This window comes from Pyxicephalus adspersus, chromosome 4 (genome assembly GCF_032062135.1).
Source record: "Pyxicephalus adspersus chromosome 4, UCB_Pads_2.0, whole genome shotgun sequence".
NCBI lineage: Eukaryota > Metazoa > Chordata > Amphibia > Anura > Pyxicephalidae > Pyxicephalus > Pyxicephalus adspersus.
Genome location: NC_092861.1, coordinates 33,551,019 through 33,573,240, shown reverse-complemented (window position 1 = coordinate 33,573,240; position 22,222 = coordinate 33,551,019). Strand labels below are relative to the sequence as shown.

Genomic DNA, 22,222 nt, shown 5'->3' with positions numbered 1-22,222 from the left:
AAAAGCTAACCAGACAAATTGTCCAACATATATCACATTCAGGTTAATTATGTCAATTTTTTAGTCGTTTTTTAATAATGACCTAACTGTCATGTGTTGTTACTACCTGGAGTTCAGCTCCACTTTCTCAGCATCCCACTGGCTCTGCATCTGGATCATTTGTCGTACTTTGTCCCGAAGCTGCTGTTCAAGACGGGCTGTATGCAGGGAAGCCCCAGCAGCATTCTGGGAGAGACGCAAGTTGGAGTCTAAATTCAAGCAGGCTGTGTGCATACGTCGTGTGCTACGAGATATTTCACTCTTCATCTCACCAAGACCCCTGAATGGGAAGACAAGGCAAAAACATGTTCAATTATTTTTTCTTTTTATATTTTCTGCCTCCATACTGACACCTGGTCCTATTACACCAATGGATTGTGATTTTGAAGAGTGGTCCAGAACAGTGACAATCTGTTCTAAAGAGAGGGGAGGGGAAAGGATGCAACACTCCACTATGCTCTCCTTCATGTTAGATTTTCACCTGATACTAGCATGAACGTTCGTCTGATGTCTAATGTGTATGTCACTATATTATATTGTCCCTAACATAATTTAAGACCATTATTTGGAGGAAGCCAGGTAATCTAACAGTATGTTTTAGGGAATAAATAGAAACAAAAGTATCGAGAGATTTCCGACAAACACAGGGAGAACATCCAACGCTAAGCAGTTAGGATCCTGTTCTATATTCACACCTGTCTGCAATGTTAGGAAAAACAGCAATTTAAACCTGTATTCTTGCAAAGTTAGGATAATTCCCTTACCTGTCTGCCAAAGAACGCAGATCCAGGAACTGGCTGCGCAAGGTGGCGGTCTGCCTCCACAGTGTTAGGATACTGCTGTGTTCATTGCTCAGGTAGGATGTATAACTCTACAAAGATAAAAGCAAAACGTCAAAATACAACCTAATTTATTAGACTATATATCATATGAGTAGCATAATTCTGTAAAGAAACCAATACTGATGGCTACTGTATGCTGACAGACATTACTGAAAGCTGCTAATGCGGCTGATTTTAGGTGAAGTTAAGAATCTTCACTCAATAGCATTAGTTAAAATTTACTACAATTATCCAATCAGGTGAAAAGTGAATTCCCATTTATCTACACATGATTGGATATTTAAAGTTACCACAGTAGAACATTTCTCAACTTTACATGTACATACTGCATATAACCCAGCAGGTCCCTGTAAACAGGCATACGCAAAAATTCTGAAACATCATCATTTTTCTGATTATCCTCTGCCTTACCTCATGGTGTGGGTCACAGATATTAAATGTAAACCCTGAATTTGAACCTTTAACCTTTTAACTCCATTCTAACTGTGAAAAATATAAGCAAACTCAGCCCTGCTGAAACAGCATTTCTGTTGATTCATTGGCTTTGCATTGTAAAATTATTCTTTGTTATCTATAAAATGCAGTCATTTTTCTTCTAAGGAACTTTAACAAAACAGTGATAACATTAAGTAAAATGCTACCTGTTTATTTATAACTTCTCACTCCTGAGAAATATGACAATTGGCAACATTCCCCAGCATGCACTGAAAGAGATGTACTCTGGCGCTGCTTATTTATTTTTACTTTAGTATAAGAACTGTGGTTATGGTATTTCATAGAGTGGGAGGGTGGGAGAAATTTACACTGGATACTTCTCAGAAAAAAAAAATACTGGACAGGAACAATACATTGTAAGTCAGCTTTTAGTTGGCCTAACAATGTTACAAATACATAATGTGCCTGATTTATTAAAGCTCTCCAAGGCTGGAAAGGATACATTTTCATCAGTGAAGCTGGGTGATTTATCCAGCAAACCCAGAAAAGATTTCCTAAAAGTAATTTGCTATTTGTTATCAAATGTTTTCAATCCTCGACCAGGTTATCTCCTGGTTTGCTGGATCACCCAGCTTCACTTATGAAAGTGTATTCTCTCCAGCCTTGGAGAGCTTTTGTTAAATGATCTGAGATTGCTCTTGAAATGTTTTAAAATCTATTTTATATAGACATACATGGTACATTTTTCCCCCCAGATGAAAGACTCTAAAGAGAACTTGTGCCCAGATCATGCACACTAATGTATTTACATATATTGTACAAGCAGTAACTGCACTTCCCTTAATCCCTCATTCATATCTGTATCTACAAGTATAGTGAAGAAATAAATATTCAACATTTATAAGCAAGCTTTTACTCCCAAAAGCAGAATTTTAGCCTCTAATGTAAACAACCAGCAGTAGGATTTTGATGTAAGTGTTGGAAAAGTATATATGAATTTCTTCACAAAGTTTACAGATACAGAGATTATTGGGGATTGTTTTAAAGTGCTTTTACTCTTTGCTCCGAATATGTAAATACATTACTGTGAATGATTTTGGTACAAATAACTTCTGATTACCTAGTAAGGGTCAAGACCTTTCACTAGTTACCTAGAATCACCCTGCAGGGTATAAATATTAAGGCTGTAAAAATGTGCAAAGCCTTAAACAAATTTACACATACAGTATATCTCAGCAAAGATCATTAAAAATAAGCGGATAAGAGTTATTTTGGCCCATTCCTGCACGCAGAATTGTTTAAGTTCATGTACAATTTTAGGATGTCGTGTCTGAACAGAATCAAATCCCAACTCAGCATTTAAATGAAAATTTGGCCAAGACTTAGACTTGGCCTTTCTAAAATAAAGGATTTCCTCTGTTTGTTTTTAATTCACTGGAAACTATTTTGATTATGTAATTGTTTTTTTGCTAAAAAATGACAATCAAGATCATTGATATAAAAAGTGTGTGAATCTCTAGTATGTGAATACCCTGAAAAAGGGTCATTGCTTTCGGGTGTTCCCTTTAATTACATAATCCTAAATTACCTTTCACATAAAAAGAAAATCTGTACATAGGTATGGAGAGAGTTACAGAAGGGTTTATAGAGTCATGGGTCGCCATCAGTTATGTCTGGCAGGCTGTGTACAAAGATTACAAAGCCTGAAATGCAGCACTGCCAATACATTCCCTAGGAGAACATGTAGTAAAACGATAATTGAATGGGACCTCCATACAGACCATCAACAGGTGGCTAAGAACCTTTCCAGATCATGTCTGCTCTCCAAATAAAAACAAAAGTGCTGCCTATCTCAAGTCTGAATATTTCACAGAATTAGTGAAGCATAAATAAACTTTTTAAAGAAAGGTATACAAGAATACCTTGTTGTCTGCTTCTGACCATAAACTCAAACCATAGGTGGACCATTCAACAAACAAATGCAAAAAATTCAAGCAAAATAATTGTTAGCAACAGGGAAGATCTTTTAGTTTTTAAAAGGTGATGTCCTGGCTAAAATCCTATTTAAATGTCATGGAATTTGATTCGGTTCAAACAAAGACACACTAAAACATACATAAATTGTGAAACAGGTAGTCCCAGGGTTACATACGAGACAGGGACCGTAGGTTTGTTCTTAAGTTGAATTTGTATGTAAGTAGGAACATTTACATTATTTTAGTAAATGCAATTAGGACAGATGTTTGTCTCAACACAATATTAGGCAGTGTGGTGTCAGTTACTGCATAAAATCCTAACTGTGAGCTAATCACAAAGCAAAAAAAAAGCTTTATGGAGCCTAGTCATTCATTAACTTCTGGAGCAAGCTGTGGTTTGATATGCAAAAAGAAACAGCTGAAGAGTTTGTCTTGGTCATTAAAGAGTTACAAGATGTTACAGATCAGCTCAGCTCTTAAGATCAAGCACAACCTCAGCTGTGTTTAGCAAAAAATTTCTTCTGCAAGTAATGCAAACCACCCCCTCCCCCCTGTCCAGCCTCGTCCTGCCTACGAACAAGCAGGGAAGCCCTGTTCATATCTAGGAGTGGTCTGTATGTCGGATGTCCTTAACTCGGGGACTACCTGTATATGTCAATTGTGTAAATATAACAATGCAAAATGCTTTATGGGTTGGCTAAATAAATATGACGTTATTATGGCTAAGAGGAGGGTTACACTACAGTTTGGGAAACATTCACTTATAAACCCCGTAAAATCCTGATAGTTGATAGGCTCTTTTTCTCACATGTGTGAAGGTAAACATTTTAGTGAAATGAGTATTTGGGGTGGGGCATATGGTTCATAATTCAAGGGGCACATTAACAAAGTTCAACAGGACTGTGAATTTTGAATATTTTCTACCTAATATGAAGTCAGCAATTGAATGACATAGAACCAGTCCCCTTAGAAAAACTACAAGGTGCAATAGTAAACTGGGTAAGTTATGATCCTCAAGGTATAAGAATTTAAAAAGCTGTTTGGGTTTAAAACTCCAAAGCTTCTTTTTAAACCTGCAGATTTTTTTATTGTAAGGACCTGGTAACTTGTAAGTGTCCATTTATTGGTTCAATATCTGGTAGGATATATCAATCATTTTTTATGTATTACTGATGCTTTTTTTTAATAATATAAATAGCCAAAGATTTGACTAAAAGCCAGCTCCTAAAACCAACCTCCTTATCTTTTTATGGCAATCTTTTTTTTCTTTTTTTATAACCACCTTGTAGGAAGACGAGTTCACTAGCCTACTGAATAGTATAAACTATCTCTACATAAAGGTGGCAACATTTTGTTGTGTAAAGTCTTTATAAATAGGCGTCAATGTATAATTAATTTAATTTAATGTTTATGTAATAACAAGACATAATAGTTGTAAGGGCAATAATGTAAAAAGATGAGTGGGAGCTTTTTGGTGTCAGCTTGAGCAGTCATTTGGCAACACAATGCTGACAATGACACATGCAGTTTATGAATGTACAGCTCTAGCACTGATGGTTAATTACCTATGAGATAACATAGTTGGCCAGGAGTATGTTAGCACAAGACAAACTGTTGGGTTTTTAGATAAAAAAAAATAATTTTAGAATAATCTTCAGTTTACTTAAAATGTGCTGACAGTTGAATTTTATATGCTAGATTTTTTTCAGTTACAGAGCAATAAAATGTAAGAGCAGTTTGTGTAGTGTGGGAAATTCACCAATAATTTACACACTGATTGCAGTAGTGTTAAAAGGCGTGATACCAGGCTACTCAAAGCCACACAAAAAGCTGTTGGATTGTCAAACTTCCCAGAACAGGAAAATTAATATTAAAATATTATATACTGTATGTTTACTGAAATCACCTCTTTCTCTTTCCTCCATTCAGATTCACGCTGCTCCAGGTCCTCATGTGCTCTGTGGAGTTCGGAGGTCAGATGTCTCAAGTCTTCTGTTAGTCGGTCATTAGCTATCTTTAATTGATCCATTTGCTCTCTGAGAGTCACGTTTACTTGTGCAAGGCTGCTGCTTCTGTAAATTAACAAGTTCATAATTCACTACAAATCAAACGACCTTTGGAAAAATAGCAGTTTATATAAGACTACTTTTTTAATGAACGAATTGTACTAGAGTTCCTCAAAGTAATGCTCTGGTCGACTGATAGGGAACTTGGCCAGAACTGGAAGGATAGAGTCCTGGTAGTCTGCTGACCAATACAAGGGAGTAGAGCGAGCTTCCTCATATAAGTATGTACACTGAACTATGTATTTTTACACTTTCCTGTATTGACGAGGCTTAGTTTCCATTTTGTGGGATTTCACCAAATGGCTAGCCCTTCTGCCACTATAGGAATTAACAGGCTTGGGTACCGATGTCAGTTGGTTCAATGGTTGTCCTTCCTCAAACCACTTTTGGCAGTTACTAACCACTACATACATGAAACATTCTACATACCTGCCCTTTTAAAGATGTCTGCCACATTATCCTAGCTATAGCAATTTTGCCCTTGTGAAAGGGAGATCTCTATGTTTGCCCATTTGTCCTGATTCCAACATATCATGTTCAATAACTGACTGTTGCCATCAGTGTTATTCATTAACCTGTTTGAAGTTTTAATATTTTGGGTGATCAGTATCCATAGATACTTCATTTAATGCTACAAAATACTAAGGGCTCTATTTATAAAACAGGGAATCTGACATCCCTCGTGGGAATCCTCCAGGTCCATGTAATTTAATGGCAGTAATTGATTCCCACAGGGAAATGCCTGATTTTTTATATATTTACTTTCCTCAAATTACAGGCAGGAATGAAAGCTGGTTTAATCATAGTTTTTCATACCTTTGCTGTTCCTCCTCCAGCCTGGCCAAGGCATTTTTGAGGTCTGAACTGCGATCCTGATCCAACCTGTGCAAATTGGACTCTGCTGTATCCAGCTGTGCCTGTAACTAACAGAGATAAACAAATTTATTATTTTAATATAAATAAATAAATATATATATATATATATGAGAGAAAGAGAGAGAGAGGAAGGCCATAGAAAATAGCAATGACCTGTACATTTGGCAGGTACATTTTTCAGTAGTAGTGTAAAGTTAAAACAAACGGGAATCTGAGTTACGAATAGCTGAAGATTTATTGAGGTTCACATATTCCCATACTCAGAATGGACCTGAATTAGCCACCTTTGGGTTAAAAAAAAGGTCAGATGATAACACACCAGATATGGTGCTATGCACAATTGTTTTGTGTGGTACTTTTATTTTTTTTTTTTTTATAGGTATCAACCTTGCATTACATGTGTATTTATCTCAAAGCACAAAGCCTTTTCTTTTTTCTTTAATGATGTGACTGATAGTCGCAAAGTGTCTGATAGCTGGTAGTTTAATGATTGCTCGCTATATGATAGCTTTTTTAAGCTTGCTATAATTTGACATTTCAGAACTACTGGAAGCTGAAAACTCAAATAAAAAAAAATTAAATGGTTCAAATAAATAAATGCTGACATATAAAAATGTTTTTACTTTTAACTACTGCTGCATTTCCACAAGACTCTTGTAAATCCCCATACAGAGAAACTCTAATAGGCAGAACTTTCAGCCCATCAAAAAAAAGCTAATTCCTCACAGCTACTTCACTATCCAATCAGAGGCTGAGGGGACAAAAGTCACTTTGCCATATTGCCTAACTACAGTAGTGAAAAGTAATGTTTCCAACCTGGCTTTGCTGGCTGGCAGGGTTGCATTCATATCTTCAAATACAAATCCTCAGGCAGGCAAAACAGCCCAAAGTTTTAAAAGTGTCAGCTAAGTCTTTTGCTGGGTCTTCCTTTGGCTAAAGCAACTTGTGACTGACAGATATATCCCTGTCTGTTGCTCTTGGGAAATTTTTGCTCTATAACCAACATAACAATTGTTCCTATTTCCAAATTTTTAGCCTCACAGATATATGTTGTTGGAATTAAATAAAAAGAATGAAATCCACTTATAGTAATTTGATTTTTTTTTGTTTTATCCATTCTATGACACATGACAAGTGCAGCATTCTTTTAACAAGACACTTATTTTACAAGAATCACAAAGTTGCGCACACCTGCAGCCCAGTGGTGGGAAGGAGGCATTCCTACTCAACACATAATACAAGAGAAGACAAAAGGTACACAGCTGTAGCATGTTACTGGCTGTTCGCAGTCACCGCAGGTGCTCAGAGGAATGGGCTGGGGAGGATTTAGGCAAGACATGCTTAACAGCACAAACACGGTGCCAAAGCTGCTTAAATGTAATAGTAAACATTGTTTTTAACTTGTAATTTAAAGACCAATTCAGACTTGTTTAGCACATTATTCCTAAATATTTTTCACATTCCTAGCATTTTAAAAACATGGGTTGAACATGTTCTTTGTAAAAAGCTAATAATGCAATATTTCCCTCCATCCCTCACAGAAGTCTCAAACCTTTAGCTGACTTACAGGAACAACTAATGTAGCTTTGTGTAACAATAACAGGAAATGTCCATGTTTACACTTTGAGAATTATTAGACGTGCTGATAAGACCTATGATTTCACACAATGCCAAGAATAAAATTCCTTATGCTTTGAAATGACATTCTTATGTTAAAGTAAAAGCACAATATTCAAGTATATCTAAAGATAACATTTTTTATGGATTGAGTGTTGAAATGTTTAGAATCCTGTAAAGGTTTCATTTTTGTGTGTGTCCCCGCTCACCTTTCTGTTTGTTATGGTGAACTGTCAGTGGGTCTGGGCACCATATTTCAGAGGGCTTCTAAGGGCTTTTTTTATTACATTACTGTCTGCGGGCCTTCCAGTCCTGTGTCAACCACAAACTTGTGGTACTTAGGCAAAGTATGAACAGACTGAGAAATTCTATTCATTTAACTTGTCTTTTAACTGACTTTTTATCCGACAAAAACAATAAATTGGATTTTTTTTTCTTTTAGTACAGCTAGGATTGGTGACCCTTTAAAACTTTAATTGGTCTAGGGCAGACAGGAGTCCTTCAATGCAGAGGTGCCAGGCTTCATTATTCTTCACAGGTGAGTGAATTTTATATTAGAGTGAATGGTCTGCATTGTGCAATCTCTACAATACCTCATAATAAACATGAAAAGGCCAATGATCACAGTATTTTACATACTGTACATAGTATCCTGCATTATGCTGTGTATGTGTGCATTAATTTAAGGGTAAGACAGAAGTATGACACCAAATTTTTGTTGCTGGATTTATCATACTGTGATTTTGGTGTTTTTTGTTTTTGTTTTTGGTTAAAAAGGATTAGCAGAACTTTGAGCTAAACTGCAGGACTAAAACAGATCTGTACAACCAAATACAGCCATTGATTACTTTTACTAGCACAGTCATTGCTCTTTATTTTATGTACATTATCTGGCATTGTATACTTACTGACAATCTCTGGTGCTCATTCTCTGAGGTTTTCCCAAGAAGCTTCTGTTCCAGTTCTCCACATTTACTCTTGTATTGCAGGACCTGGAAAATAGGGACCTAGCGTCAGGAAAAGCTTTTCATTATTAACAACAGTATAAATTTTAAGGAAACCCCTAACAGAAATTTTATATAGGCTGTCATAACTGAATTCCTCTGAAACAGTTAGTTGTCTAGCTATTCTAATATCTTCAATACCTTTTGAATTAGTAGTAAAGGTTGGTGTAAAAAGGATCCTAGCACTTCTAGATGACTAATTTTTAGAAGATTTTTAGAAGACTATTGGTGCATTATACGTTGTCTACTTTATGCATTAGTATTCGATAGTCATGGTAATACAAGATATTAAGGTATTACATTGTAAGGTAACAGCTAAGGAATATGTTTTTTAGGCCGTTAAATAGTTACAGCAAGGTCATCATTGAGATATTCTACATGGCTAATTTACATCCTGTTTCATTAACAATTTCAGCGGAATTGTCCTCTATCGGTTCCTGACTCAATGATATAAAGTAAGTATGATATAAATATAAGTAAAAGAAAATCTCTTTCTCACAAGAGTTGGCAAAGCAAAGCATTTGTTTAAAGGGAACTAATGTTTAAAAAAGAATGCCAACATTCAGGAGTTTTTGGCAGAAGATTTGCAAATTTGCCCAAAAATGTCTCCCCTGGTTCCTGACAATTTCTTCTTTTGTGCATTCTTGGCATGAACAGGAGTTACATCATCAGTTGACCACTCAATAGATGAGGAGCAGTGATGAGGACCATGGAAGAAGCAGCAGAGAAGATGGCAGAGAACAAAGCAGCAACAGCCAGCTTGGGCCTGTCACTACTGTAGGAGGGTACATTAGTGCAGTGGTCCCCAACCTCTTGAAGCTCACAGACCACTAAATGCACGGACTCCAAGCCGGGCATGTGCAGAGAGCCATGTGTGGGATCTGATACCAGATCCCACCCAATCCAGAGACACACCCTGAGCCTACAATCTGTATGTGGGACTTGGTCTGCAGCTCTGGCTGGTGCGCCCCCGGCGGGGTCCTTCTCCTGACCCCACTGGGGGATGCACTGGCTAGAGCTGTGGCTTACCTGTCAGACGGCCACTAGTGGGCTGGGGACCGGGGGTTGGGGGACCCTGCACTAGTGGGTAAGTGTGCTGTAATGTAAAAGTATACTTTTATATAAATATACACATACCGGTATTAGGAATGCCACCTACACTTTATGGACCTGCTTTAGGTTTTGTAGGGGATCTGTAGAGGATATTCCATTTCAATCTTATGACTCCCAACAATCCTTATCATAAATACTGACCTGTCATAGACCTATCACAGACCAAAAATCACTCATTTTTCCATCATGAGAGGTAATCTGTTATCATTTCATCAAAATTTCTGAGCCTGAATAAATACTTCTTATGCTAAATGATGATCGTTTATTTCTTTATTAATACTGATCATGCTATTAAGAATACTGATCTTCTATCTCATCTTGATTACCATTTATCTTTGAATAACTGTTAATCTCGGTGAATCCTGCTGTTTGAAGTATTTTATTTTATTTAAAAATGAACAATAAAAAAGTTACTATTAGAGTTTACCTTATTCTGCAACCTTTGCACTAGCTGAGCTTGTCTCTGCTGCCCCTCCTGGTAGGCAGCCAGTTTGCGTTTATATGCCATCTCCTCATCTTGGAAGCGTCTTCTCAAGTCAGAAACCGTTTCACTCTCTCCAGATCTCATCATCTGTTCCAGCTGTCATGAGGTGCAGAGAACGTAAAACGTTTACACGACATTTACCATCAATTACATTTAAATAACAGAATACAAATGTTTATTGGGAATAGCACCAGAAAAAGCAAGTTTAAAAGTAAAATTATAAACAAAAACAGAAGTATAAAGGTTTTATGAATTTTTACTTAGCCTGGTAAATAAAGTGAGGATGTGATGATCTGGGTATTTTTTGCAATGTTATTTTTTTGGTGCATACTCAGCCCAGTGAATGTGCTTTAACATGGCTATTAGTAGTTAAAGAGGAACTTAAGTTCCAACTAAATGTTGGATCGAGCTGGGCATTATTGCAAAAAGGGGCAGGAGATGTTCCTTCTGCAATAATCATTCTTACCCGCCCGATTGCTGCAGAGAAATGTCAAAACACTGAGCTGCGCATGCCAAAATATCCGGCAATCCCAGCTTCCCCCCTGCTTGTCAGGACTGAATGAACTCCTGTGCCTGCACAAGAGTTATGTCACCCCGACCTGGCTAATCAAGATGGATAAAGATCACAGAAGAAATAACAGGTACAGGTGAGTATAGTGTAGTATAGTTCAACTTTTAAATAGCATATTACCAAATAGCATTTCTCAGGACAGATATTCTGATAATGATAACATGGGACCACATCCATGTAATGTGTGTTAAAATGGCCACTTGCAGACACCAATGTCTGTGTGACAAGGTAACAACACAATACAACCACAGCATGTATGTTTTTTTCATGTAAACCCTATCTAGCTCATGATTTCCATATTTTTAGAATTTTTTATAGGAAACAGGTGAAGCATTATCACACTACTATGAATAGAACACCAAACACACACACTGTTACTTTAAAACTTTCACTGGAGAACAATCAGTATTATTTAATGAAAAGTTGGAGAATTAAAAATACTTTTTGATATTACAACAATATATATTAAAGCTTATATGTGATTTTATCAACTTGGTTTAAATAAACAGTTCTTTTCCATTCCCCTCCTATTGCGTGTTACTTCCCCCACCTCCTAAGCTCTTCGGAACAGGGTCCTCTCCTCCTCCTGAGTCACTGTCTGTGTCTGTCATTTGCAACCCCTATTTAATGTACAGCGCTGAGTAATATGTTGGCGCTATATAATACCTATTTAATAATATTATTAATAATGATAATTCCTATATAGCAGTTACATCTCTGTAGCAGAATTCCTGTTCTGGTTTTCCCAACCCTTTGACTTTAGGGGCATTTTACTCAAGGCACTGCAATTGGGTGTATCACATGCTATGCTTGCTTATAACAACAAACAGGACAAAGGAACAACTGAAAATGACTGTGTATAGTTTGTGAATGACTGACCAGGCTCTTGTTATGTGCTCCCGTTGGGTTGTGGTTCACAGTGCTTGCAGCAGATGCAAGTGATGCAACAAAACAAACATAGTGCTGCACGGTAGCCAAATTTTAAAAGGCCATCACATAAGACACATGAAGTGATATTATTAAGGTAGGGTTGTCAAAAATAAAAAACAATAGTATATACCTAAAAAGAACTAAATTACTAAGATAAGTTATAGGCGTCAATGTGTATTTATTATTATTATTATTATTATTAATAATAATAAACAGTATTTATATAGCACCAACATATTACTCAGCGCTGTACATTAAATAGGGGTTGCAAATAACAGACAGATACACACAGTAACACAGTAGGAGGGGACCCTGCCCAGAAGAGCTTACAATCTATACACTATTCTACGAGAGTTTTCTACAGCTTGCATTTACAGAAAACAATGAATAACATCAGGTCTACAGTGACATAAACAGTTTCATAAAGACTAACAAAATAGGCTGAATATCTGAAGTTAAATCAAATTGTTATAACAAATTTTTCATAAGGATTCCCCAAGATATGTAAACAGAAACACGCAGCAAAAGGTTTAGTATTTGTTCTTGCTAACATTTGGAAGTGATCTGTGGGAGTGGTCCCTCCACAGAGAATTCTGTTGCTCACACATTGTGGCCCCTGTTATAAGGCAATGCTACTCCCTACCCTCTTAGCTCCATGAACCATAAATGAGCAAGTCACTGTATGGAATAACTGGTCCCCAGAGGATCACATCGACCTGATTCAGTCATGTGAAGTGCTGGAATAAAATGGCATAACCGACTTATTTTCTTGTTCATAGGAACTTTTTATTGTTTCTCTGAAAATTTGTAGAATAGAATCACTAAACCTAAAACATATGTTGCATTTGCGAAAAAAAAATCACTGATAAATATCTACAGAATAAAATATAAAATATGTTATCCAATAAAATGATTCTTTTTATTTGTTTCAGTAATTGCTGTGACGAACAGTGAACTACTGGTAAACTTTTTTTTTTTTTGCTTTACTAAACATCTGGGCTACGAAGCAAAATGTAAGCAAATGTAATTGTGTATGGGCTATCTTCTAAATGGTGTATATCTATCAATCAAATAAAATAGCTATATTGGTCTTGAGCTCAGAGGTAGAGGATGTACTAAAGTTTACACATGCCCTCCTGATTTGTGAGGACTATGAATATTAGTTCTACATTTAGTTTTATTGTTTACCAACAAAAACATTTTCATGATTGTTGCTAGTTATATTAATTTTATTCTCATTGTCGCCATCTTCCTTCTTTTCTTCTTCGTCCTTACAATCTTTGGCCAACTTAATTGGAGGACATAACTCCCGCGCAGACTTGTAGGAGTTCATTCATTCCTGGCATGTATGCGCAGAAGAAGCTCATTCATAATATTTTATCAAAACTTAGAAACTTTTTCTGAGCTGCCACAAATCTCTCAAATTAGTAAAAAAAAGCTATGTTTAGGCTGAAAACTGCACACATGATTTACAGCTGGTAAGTCCATGAATAGTTTACTGAACAAGCTATAATTGCTTGTTATCTACAGTGAAAGACTGCAATGCATCTGTTGCCTGCAATCATGGCAACACAGAAATATCTAGCAATCATTACACAGCACTGTCATCTGCATTACATGTAGTTTATTTTGAAAAAAGCTGTCTTGTCTTGTTTTACAGCATCAAAAACGCCATATTCAGACATTGGGCCGGATTTATTAAAGCTCTCCAAGGATGGAGAAGATACACTTTCATCAGTGAAGATGGGTTATTCAGCAAACCTGGAATAGATCATTGCTATTTGTTAGGAAATCCTTGACCAGATCCATTCCAGGTTTGCAGGATCATTCAGGTTCATTGATTAAAGTGTATGTTAGTCTTGAAGAGCTTTAATAAATCAATCTGAATTCAAATTCACAAATATCTAGTACTATTATTATTTACTAGCATTTATTTAACACCAACATATTACTACAAAGTCCACTGTCAAATTGCTAGCTGTCCATCAAAGGGGCTCTTAATCTACCATAGTCATATGTCATTAACACAGTCTAAGGCCTATTAAACTAACTGCTTGTTTTTGGGATGTGGGAGGAACCCACACAAACACTGGGAGAACATACAAACTCCTTGGAGGCAGAGTTCTGGACGAAGTTTGAACCTGGGACCTAGTGCTGTGAATGCAAGAGTGCTAACCACTGAGCCACCCTGCTGCCTGTCACTAAATACTGAATGGTCTCAAACTGATGTTAAACTGATTGCCCTGACACATGCCTGAAGCTTGTCCACAGGAACCTCTACAGTGGACATTATTACACAGTATTTATATAGCATCGACATATTATGCAGCTCTGTACAAAGCCCATAGTCATGTCGCTAGCTGTCCTTCAAAAGGACTAACAATCTAGTGTATGTACAGTATACAAACTCCTTGCAGATACTTCCCCAGCTGAGATTTCTCACTTCAAAAAGATAAAGCTTTATTTGGTAAAAGGAAATGAAAAAACCTTTAATATACTGTTTGGGCATCTTTGCTTGTATGAATTATTAAAAACTAGATCTGTGTACAGCCTGGCTATTTATCTATTGTTGCCAAACTCCTCCTTACTAAATGTTTCAGAGTAGCTGTATGTTTTTTTTATTATTTTATTTCTCTGTATTCAAACGTTTTAGATCCAGTTAAGCCAATTTTGATATTGTGCCAGCAGCTGACTGGCGCCATTAGCATGATGCTGCCACGGTTTTAAAGCCCAGGTACAGACGGGGTGATCTTTATAGATGGTTTTACATTTTTGCAAAGTATACGCCCTAAAACCACTGAGCCAATTTATAGCTAAACATGTCCTGCAAACCGCATCCCCTTTAAAGCAAGTCATATATACAGACCCGTTTGTGCCAGAGGATAGAACAACGTTGTTGAGGGGTTCAATTAGTGGCTAAATGGCACTAAAACTGTTTGGAAATAATTATTACATTGACAGCTCTCATTCTGATATAAAACATTCATGCTGAACCAAATCCATAGAGAATTATTTATGTTGTCCAATAAAATGTGTCACTATAGAAGCATTTCTTTTTGAAAGTGTGAAAGTTTGACTTTTCTTGTTCAGCTAGAAGGCATCTATGGGGGGAAGGGATACGAATCGGAGATCACACGTCCCTGGGAAAGTGCTTGTGGGGAGGGCAATACTCCCACAGGGTTGTTAACAGCCAGACAGTTTATTTAGTGCTGTTATGAGAGAGCGTTAATTCTGCTCGGGAAGGTGGGAATGTGGCCCTGTGGAGGGAGTGGAGGGATGCAGCTGGAGGTAATGATGCAAGTTCTGCTCTGAGGGACAAGGTCACAAGGCAGTCAAGGACCTTGTTGTCACTGTGTTGGCTTGTTGTGGGCTGCCAAAGGCTGACACAGCACACAAACAGGGAATTTTAGATTCCCATTAAGCCAAGATGTGTATGACATGCAGAGGGCACTGTAAAAAGAACTCAGTCAGTACTTTAAACAGTACCAAACATATAAACATGCACATAAGTTTGTGTTAACCATAAAGATATGAATAAATCAAAAACGAATATCATATATTGACTCTGAATTGCTAAACAACTGTGCATTTTACTTAACATTTATTACATCTGTCCGGTGGCCCTCTCTGCCTGCTTTTACTTGATCGGCCTTGAACCTGAGCCTGGAAATGCAGGTCAAGGTGTTCCTAGGTTCATACAGCACTATATTCTTGTAAAAGGCTGAGTGCCAAGATTCTGAAAAGAAAAGACTGAAGAATCGTAGGAAAACTAACTTTTCTGACCTTAGTTAAGTGAGAATATTTCCTAGAAATTAGTAGATAACTGACTTTACTTTTTGCCTATTGTTCTTCTACCTTTTCAGGTGTATGAATATGGAATAACCCAGTGACGGTATGTAGAGTGATTGCAATCATAACATTCCCAGCAGGTATACTTCTGTTCATTTACTAGTATTTTCTGCTGATGTGCAGGGAAAAGCTGCAAATTGACTGACTCATTATATTATCTCAATGACATGTGCACTTGTCATGTAGATAATGTTGCTCTAGATCTCTGACATGAGACAAGCCCCCACATCTCCTCCTGGTCCCCAAGTTCATTCCACATCTGCCTACTCATGTATACAGCCACGAAAAGAATGCAGTTATTCCAAAAGGATGCAAGCAGTAGTATAAGCAAGACTTAGCTATTCAAGCAAGCCTAATAACTAAGGAGGAGCATTGAGAAGAACTGCCTCATAACATAAGTTAGTTGGTTGCTTCTAAAAATGTATTTAGATTTTGAGTGCAAAATGAAGCAGCTAGTAAAAGAAATGTAGGAAGGCCCTGAATGTGTAGCAAGGTGGCTCAGGTTAGCACCCTGGCCTTTACAGCACTAGGTCCCAGGTTTAACTCTCGTCCAGGACACTATCTGCATGGAGTTTGCAGGTTTCCCCAGTGTCTGCGTAGGTTTCCTCCCACATCCCCAAAAACATGCAGTTCGGTTAATTGGCTACCACCCAAAAGTGACCTTAGACTATAATAAGGACATATGACTTTGGCAGGGACAATAGATTGTGAGCCTCTTTTAAGGGACAGCTAGTGATATGTTTTTGGACTTTGTAAAGTGCTGCGTAATATGATGGCGCTATATAAAATACAGTGTATTAAGAATATTGTGCCAATAGCATATGTGTAGGCATGTACTGATCCTTCTTACCTTTTCATTTAGTGCATGGTTTTTTAAGGTGAGGTCATCGCGCTCAGAGCGGGTTAGAGACAGCAGGTCTTTTAAACGAAGTAACTCATCTTGCAGAGATCTATTCTCCTCCTTCAGACTAAGGTCAGTGAAAGTGTCTGTGAAACCTTAATTTAAAAGGACAAAAAATGGTTTTGTTACAAATAAACAATAAATGCATGACGCATGTTTCCCAGAGTACGATGGGTTACCCAAAAAGATAGTAGCAGAGAGATGGAGTTGATTGATAGGGGTTGCATGCAATTTTCATTCTATATTCCATCAATTTTATGACTGATATAAATGATCACTTAAGGTATTTGATGTACATTTACTTGTTTGATAAATTATCTGAATTATAACTGATTTTACCATTACATCTAGTTAAATATTGTAACACAAAAACTGATGTTTTGATTTCTGATTTTTGATGACTGCTACTTGCATGTGCATTTTCTGTACCTGGAAATGTCATCTAAATATTATCTGGCAGTGTTCTGGGGAAATTTCCAGATAGCTACCGAATCCTAACATGCCCTACCCCACATTTTTTTTAAACACAACAAAGAAAAATGTCACTTTACAAATGCCTAATAGTTGAAATCCAGCCTCACCTTTTTTGAACAGCTGTAGAGGCTTCTCAACTGAACCAAAGTTGTGTATTCTCATTTCAATGCACACTGTGAGCTTCTTGCAATGGACATCAGAAGCTAGAGCATGTCAAATTTAACCCACTACATTTTGTGGCTGGGGTATGTGCCGTGTTATTTTGCCTTTATTTCCCAGCCTAATTGTCCCTTGCCCACCTTTTTTGTATTTATTGGATTTCAGTTCCTAAATGACGGCTCATATGTAGGCGTTACCATACCTTGTATGAATTGAAAAAGAGATGAACAAAGACCTACTCATAGAGTCATTATTATATAAGGAATGTATAAGAAATAAAAAAAAGGAATGTTATGAAAATAGAAAATAGTAAAGGATTTTTTTTTAATGTAATTGAAAGGATAATGAAGGAGGAAAAGGAACCAATGAAAGCCAAAAAAGCTTTAGTCATTGGAATTTGGTTTGCTTCATATGGGTCAAATGCAGGTGGTCATCTGCAGGTAAAATGTATCTGTTAATGGATGTGAAATGTTTCTGGTAATGAATCTGAAGGCATCTTAAAATGATTTCAAAGTGATGCCATGGACACTAACTCAAAGCCCGATGACAGGCCTTAATACAGTACATATCAGAATGGTACACCAACGATATTACTTGACTTCGTAAGGGATCTAATAGTACTACTTACATCTGATGAAAGTATAGGAAATCGGCATCCAAGAAAGGCAAAAAAGGACAAGAGAGAAACATTACAGAAGTTAAACCATTACAGACTATAGTAATGAAATAAGCAAAGTATATTGGTGTAAAGGAATATTGGTTTATATGCTGTATAAAATGTATTTAAAAAACCTTTGTTCAGGTCAGTTCAGGTAGAAGGGATACAATGGACTTACTGTACGGAGAGTCGTCACTCAGATTGTGGGTGATTATCTCCCGGATGCGTGCAGGCACAGGAGTAAGTGCATCTCTCTCCCCCTCTACACTGCGAACGCTCAAGATTCGGTCTTCATCTGCACTGACCGGATTGAGTACTGTGTTCTCCAGGTGCTGAAATGAACATTTTACAAAGACTTAGAAAATAATACACATTTTAGATAAATAAACTTTAATAAAATATCATTGTTATTGGATCATTCTAGAGAAAACAACTGCATAATAATTGTGTGCGTATACTGAAACAGTGGTATAAAGAAGTGCGACCTGCCCAATAGTCCAGGACACACAGTGCTAAATCAGCTCATAGACATAAGATTGCAGTCAACTGATGTGGCCAATTCCACTGAATCAGATGACAATCATAAGGTTATGGGGGTATGCAGACACTCACTTGTACCAGCGGAAGCATCATTCACACATACTAGAAAACCTCCATAAATAGTCCCCTCCCTATGTTCTATACTGCTCTGACAATGTAATGCTCTGAAAGCAATTTGATTGTAACATCCATATAATCTATAGAGAAGTTATGGATAGTTGTTGCTAGATCCACTATTCAATGTTCAGGGCAACATATTTAATTGTACAAAAAAATAAAATAAAGTTGTTAAACTTTTTTTGTTTACGACAGCAGGTGCAGGAACTTTGTAAAAGATATGATGTTTTTAGAATAGAAGATAGTTTTTTTTTTTCTCAAAATGGATTTTAAGTGCAGTGCAAACAAACCAGGAAGACTGAAATGACAGACGAAATGACCAAAACAAAATGCTTTGTTTCTTAGATCTACAGGTCCCCTTTCAATAGGATATGCCCTTACCAGGCATTATGGTTGCTCAGAGTTTTTATTCCACAAAGCTTTTCAATGGGGTAATGTATAAACCCTTGTAACTTTTTGGTTGTTTATGCAGCCTAAGAAGGTCCTGTCATATTTTAAGATGAATGCTTACACTAAAGCCTTTATAGGAACTGAAATAAATCTGAAGTGAGAAGTTTACAGTATATTTCACTACTTACAAAGCGGAACTGCAACTACAAATTGCGAGCAGGGAGGATTTTTATTTACAGAAGTGACTATGTAATAAAGCATACTTACCTGCCTGTTTACATTCTTTTTTTCTTATTATTACTACACAGTATTTTATATAGCACCAACATAATATGCAGGGTTGTATAGTAAATAGGGGTTGCAAATGACAGATAGATACAGACAGTGACACAGGGTTTCAAAATACAGAAGAAGATGGGTAGGCAAGTTTGAAAAAATGGGTTTTGAGTGCTCTTTTAAATGAGCAGAAAGTGTAAGCAAGCCAAATAGAACAAGGAAGACCATTCCATGGAGTCGGGGCAGCTCTAGAAAAGTCTCAGAGTAGTGTGTGTGATGAGGTTATGAGTGAGGAAGTCATTAGTAGGTTATTGGAGGAGCGGAGAGAGCGGCAAGGGGAGTATTTTTGTATCAGGTCAGAATAGTAAATGGGACAAGAATTGTGTAGGGATTTTAGGGCAAAGCACAGGAGCTTAACTTTGATTCTAAGGTGAAATGGAAGCCAATGAAGAGAACTACAAAGAGTCGTAGCAGAAGAAGAGCGGTGGTAAGGATGGATGAGTCTGGCCGCAGCATTCATCATAGATTGTAGAGGAGAGAGTCGGGTTAGTGGAATAACAAGGTTAGTGAAATGCCAGGATATGCCAGGTATCCCAACACCCCGTGGTGCGGGGATTGAATGAATTCCCATGCACATGAACATGAACTACATTATTCTGGCCTGACCAATAAAGATAGCTGAAGATCAGAAACCCAGAAGAAGAATGGGTTAAAATGTGCCTGCAACAGAGCACAGACAAGTAAGTGTAATGAAAAAATTGTGATCAGGCAGGTGATTTTATTGCAGAAGGTACATTGTCTATCCCTTCTGCACCTGCCTGGTTGCAATTAGAAGTTGCAGAAGTATAGTTCCACTTTATAAGTGGTGGAATATACAGAAAGCTTTAGTATTATTTATTATTGTTAGAATAATGTAGAAATTAAGCCAATAAAAAAACCCTTCCAGACCTGTTAAACTTCCTGATGAAATCTATAAATGGATGAACATATATCAGTCACATAAAATAGCTGACAACCCAGATATCATCTCTGATATGCAGAGATTTGTTGCAGCTTTATGTGCAAGTGTGGTGTCCATTTATAGAAAATAATCACTGGAAACAGGATATTCCTTTAGACATCAGAAACATTTAGCTACAATGGAAATAGGACGTACTGTTGCTTCCCTTTTAATAATACCAACGTGGAATTTTTAGGAAAGAATCTGTAAAGCCAAAGGTATATGTTGCAAAATGATTTCATGTACAAATAATCAAATATGGCCTCACAAGCAAGAAAGCAGCATTAGCCCCAACAGAGTCTAAAATATGAGAAGAAGCTATAGGGTGAGGGGGTTGGGGGACATGATTAGGCCCTCCATGACTAGGCCTGTGAGGTGGGCGAAATGCGTTAGAGGATTTTTATAGCTTGGAGATATCAGTTGAGTGATCATTTGGAGACAATCATTTGAGCGCTCTATATACTTGTTTGGATGAAGCTTCTTTCAAGTGACTTATCTGACATTTGTCATTGTGACCTGTCACAATTAATCCAAATGATATTATGTAGAGCTCACATTTCTACAACTATTGTCAATTATTGTGCAGTTCTGGAACATTCTTTAAAAAAACAATTTTGAAAATAGAAGGTTGAAGAGTTGGTCATATACTTTCTATACAGCCAAATTAAAATGAATGACAAGGCAGAAATATGGAAATACATGCAAAACTCTGATTCACCCCGAATCTGTCACACAACACTACTATAGTAACAATACTATTATTCACCAGGAAGTATTTGGCATTCTAGTCCCTCTGGTACAACCAATGACATGGTGAAATATTGTATGATGCATTGCATAGAACCTCGCTGTTCTAATCCTAGATTGTAAGCTCTTCGGGGCAGGGTCCTCTCCTCCTCTTGTGTCACTGTCTGTGTCTGTCTGTCATTTGCAACCCCTATTTATTGTATAGAGCAGAGTAATACGTTGATGCTATATAAATTCTGTTTATTAATAATAATAATTTGTTATTATTATTAAAAATCATGATTCATCTTCCCTATAGTGCTTTTAGGTGCTATCACAAAAATAGCTACAGGTCTGATATTTTGATCACTGTGAAATTCTAACATGGGCAGGTCGTTTTCTAAATTCATTGGTGACTATTTTCAACATATTAGGCCTGAATTAATAATGCTCTGCAAGACTGGAGAAGATAGAATATCAGGAGAGAACTTGAGTGATCCAGCAAACCTGAAATGGATCTGGTCCAGGAACAAAAATATTTGCCAACTAATAGCAAATGATTTTAGGAAATCCCTTTCACGTTTACTGGATCACTCCAGTCCACTCATGATAGTTTATCTTCTTCAGTCTTGGAGAGTTTTAATAAATCAGGTCCAAGGATGGGGAAGCAAACCTTTCAGAGAAGAGATCTTCCAGTAGGGATAATTCCACTAAAGACAAGTGCCAAAATCACATCATAAAGGTTATATTTATACTGTATAACCTTGCAATTTCTTTACATTTATCAAAACTATGTAATAAATAGGCCCATCTAAATAATTCAAAGGATTTGTATGCTGTACACAGCTATTGGCAGATCTAAAGGAGACTGTACAGTCAGATGGGGTTAAGATGGGAAGATGAGCTTAAGATGGGAATGTTCCCTAACTTTAAAGTTATTTTCTGTCAATTTCTGTTAAGAAGATTCTGGGCATTTCTTTCCTAAAACGCATCTTTGTTCCCAGCCTTATTATCTTCAAAGTATGTCAGAAACAGCATTCTCCCAGTGCAGTTTTCCTATAAAACTGAGAATCCAGTCGTTCACATAAAAATTTTGGTGGTCCCTGGCTCAGGCCCAGAGACCATGTGTTCCAGAGACACAACCCTCCCAGGCCTGTGACCTGTGATGGGAGAGTGGGT

The 22,222-nt window shown here is 37.1% G+C and overlaps 1 protein-coding gene across 1 annotated transcript in view; it reads right to left on the bottom strand.

The window, feature by feature from the left end:
* The window catches only part of LOC140328305 (uncharacterized), a 64,661-nt gene that overhangs the window by 33,801 nt on the left and 8,638 nt on the right, over positions 1–22,222 (bottom strand). Inside the window, exons 2-9 of the mRNA XM_072407806.1 lie at positions 18,173–18,326; positions 16,653–16,798; positions 10,396–10,548; positions 8,760–8,843; positions 6,175–6,281; positions 5,199–5,364; positions 804–910; positions 107–319 (exon numbers count right to left, since the gene is read on the bottom strand). Of these exons, the coding sequence (XP_072263907.1) occupies positions 107–319; positions 804–910; positions 5,199–5,364; positions 6,175–6,281; positions 8,760–8,843; positions 10,396–10,548; positions 16,653–16,798; positions 18,173–18,326 (1,130 nt within the window). The remainder of the gene's footprint in view (positions 1–106; positions 320–803; positions 911–5,198; positions 5,365–6,174; positions 6,282–8,759; positions 8,844–10,395; positions 10,549–16,652; positions 16,799–18,172; positions 18,327–22,222) is intronic.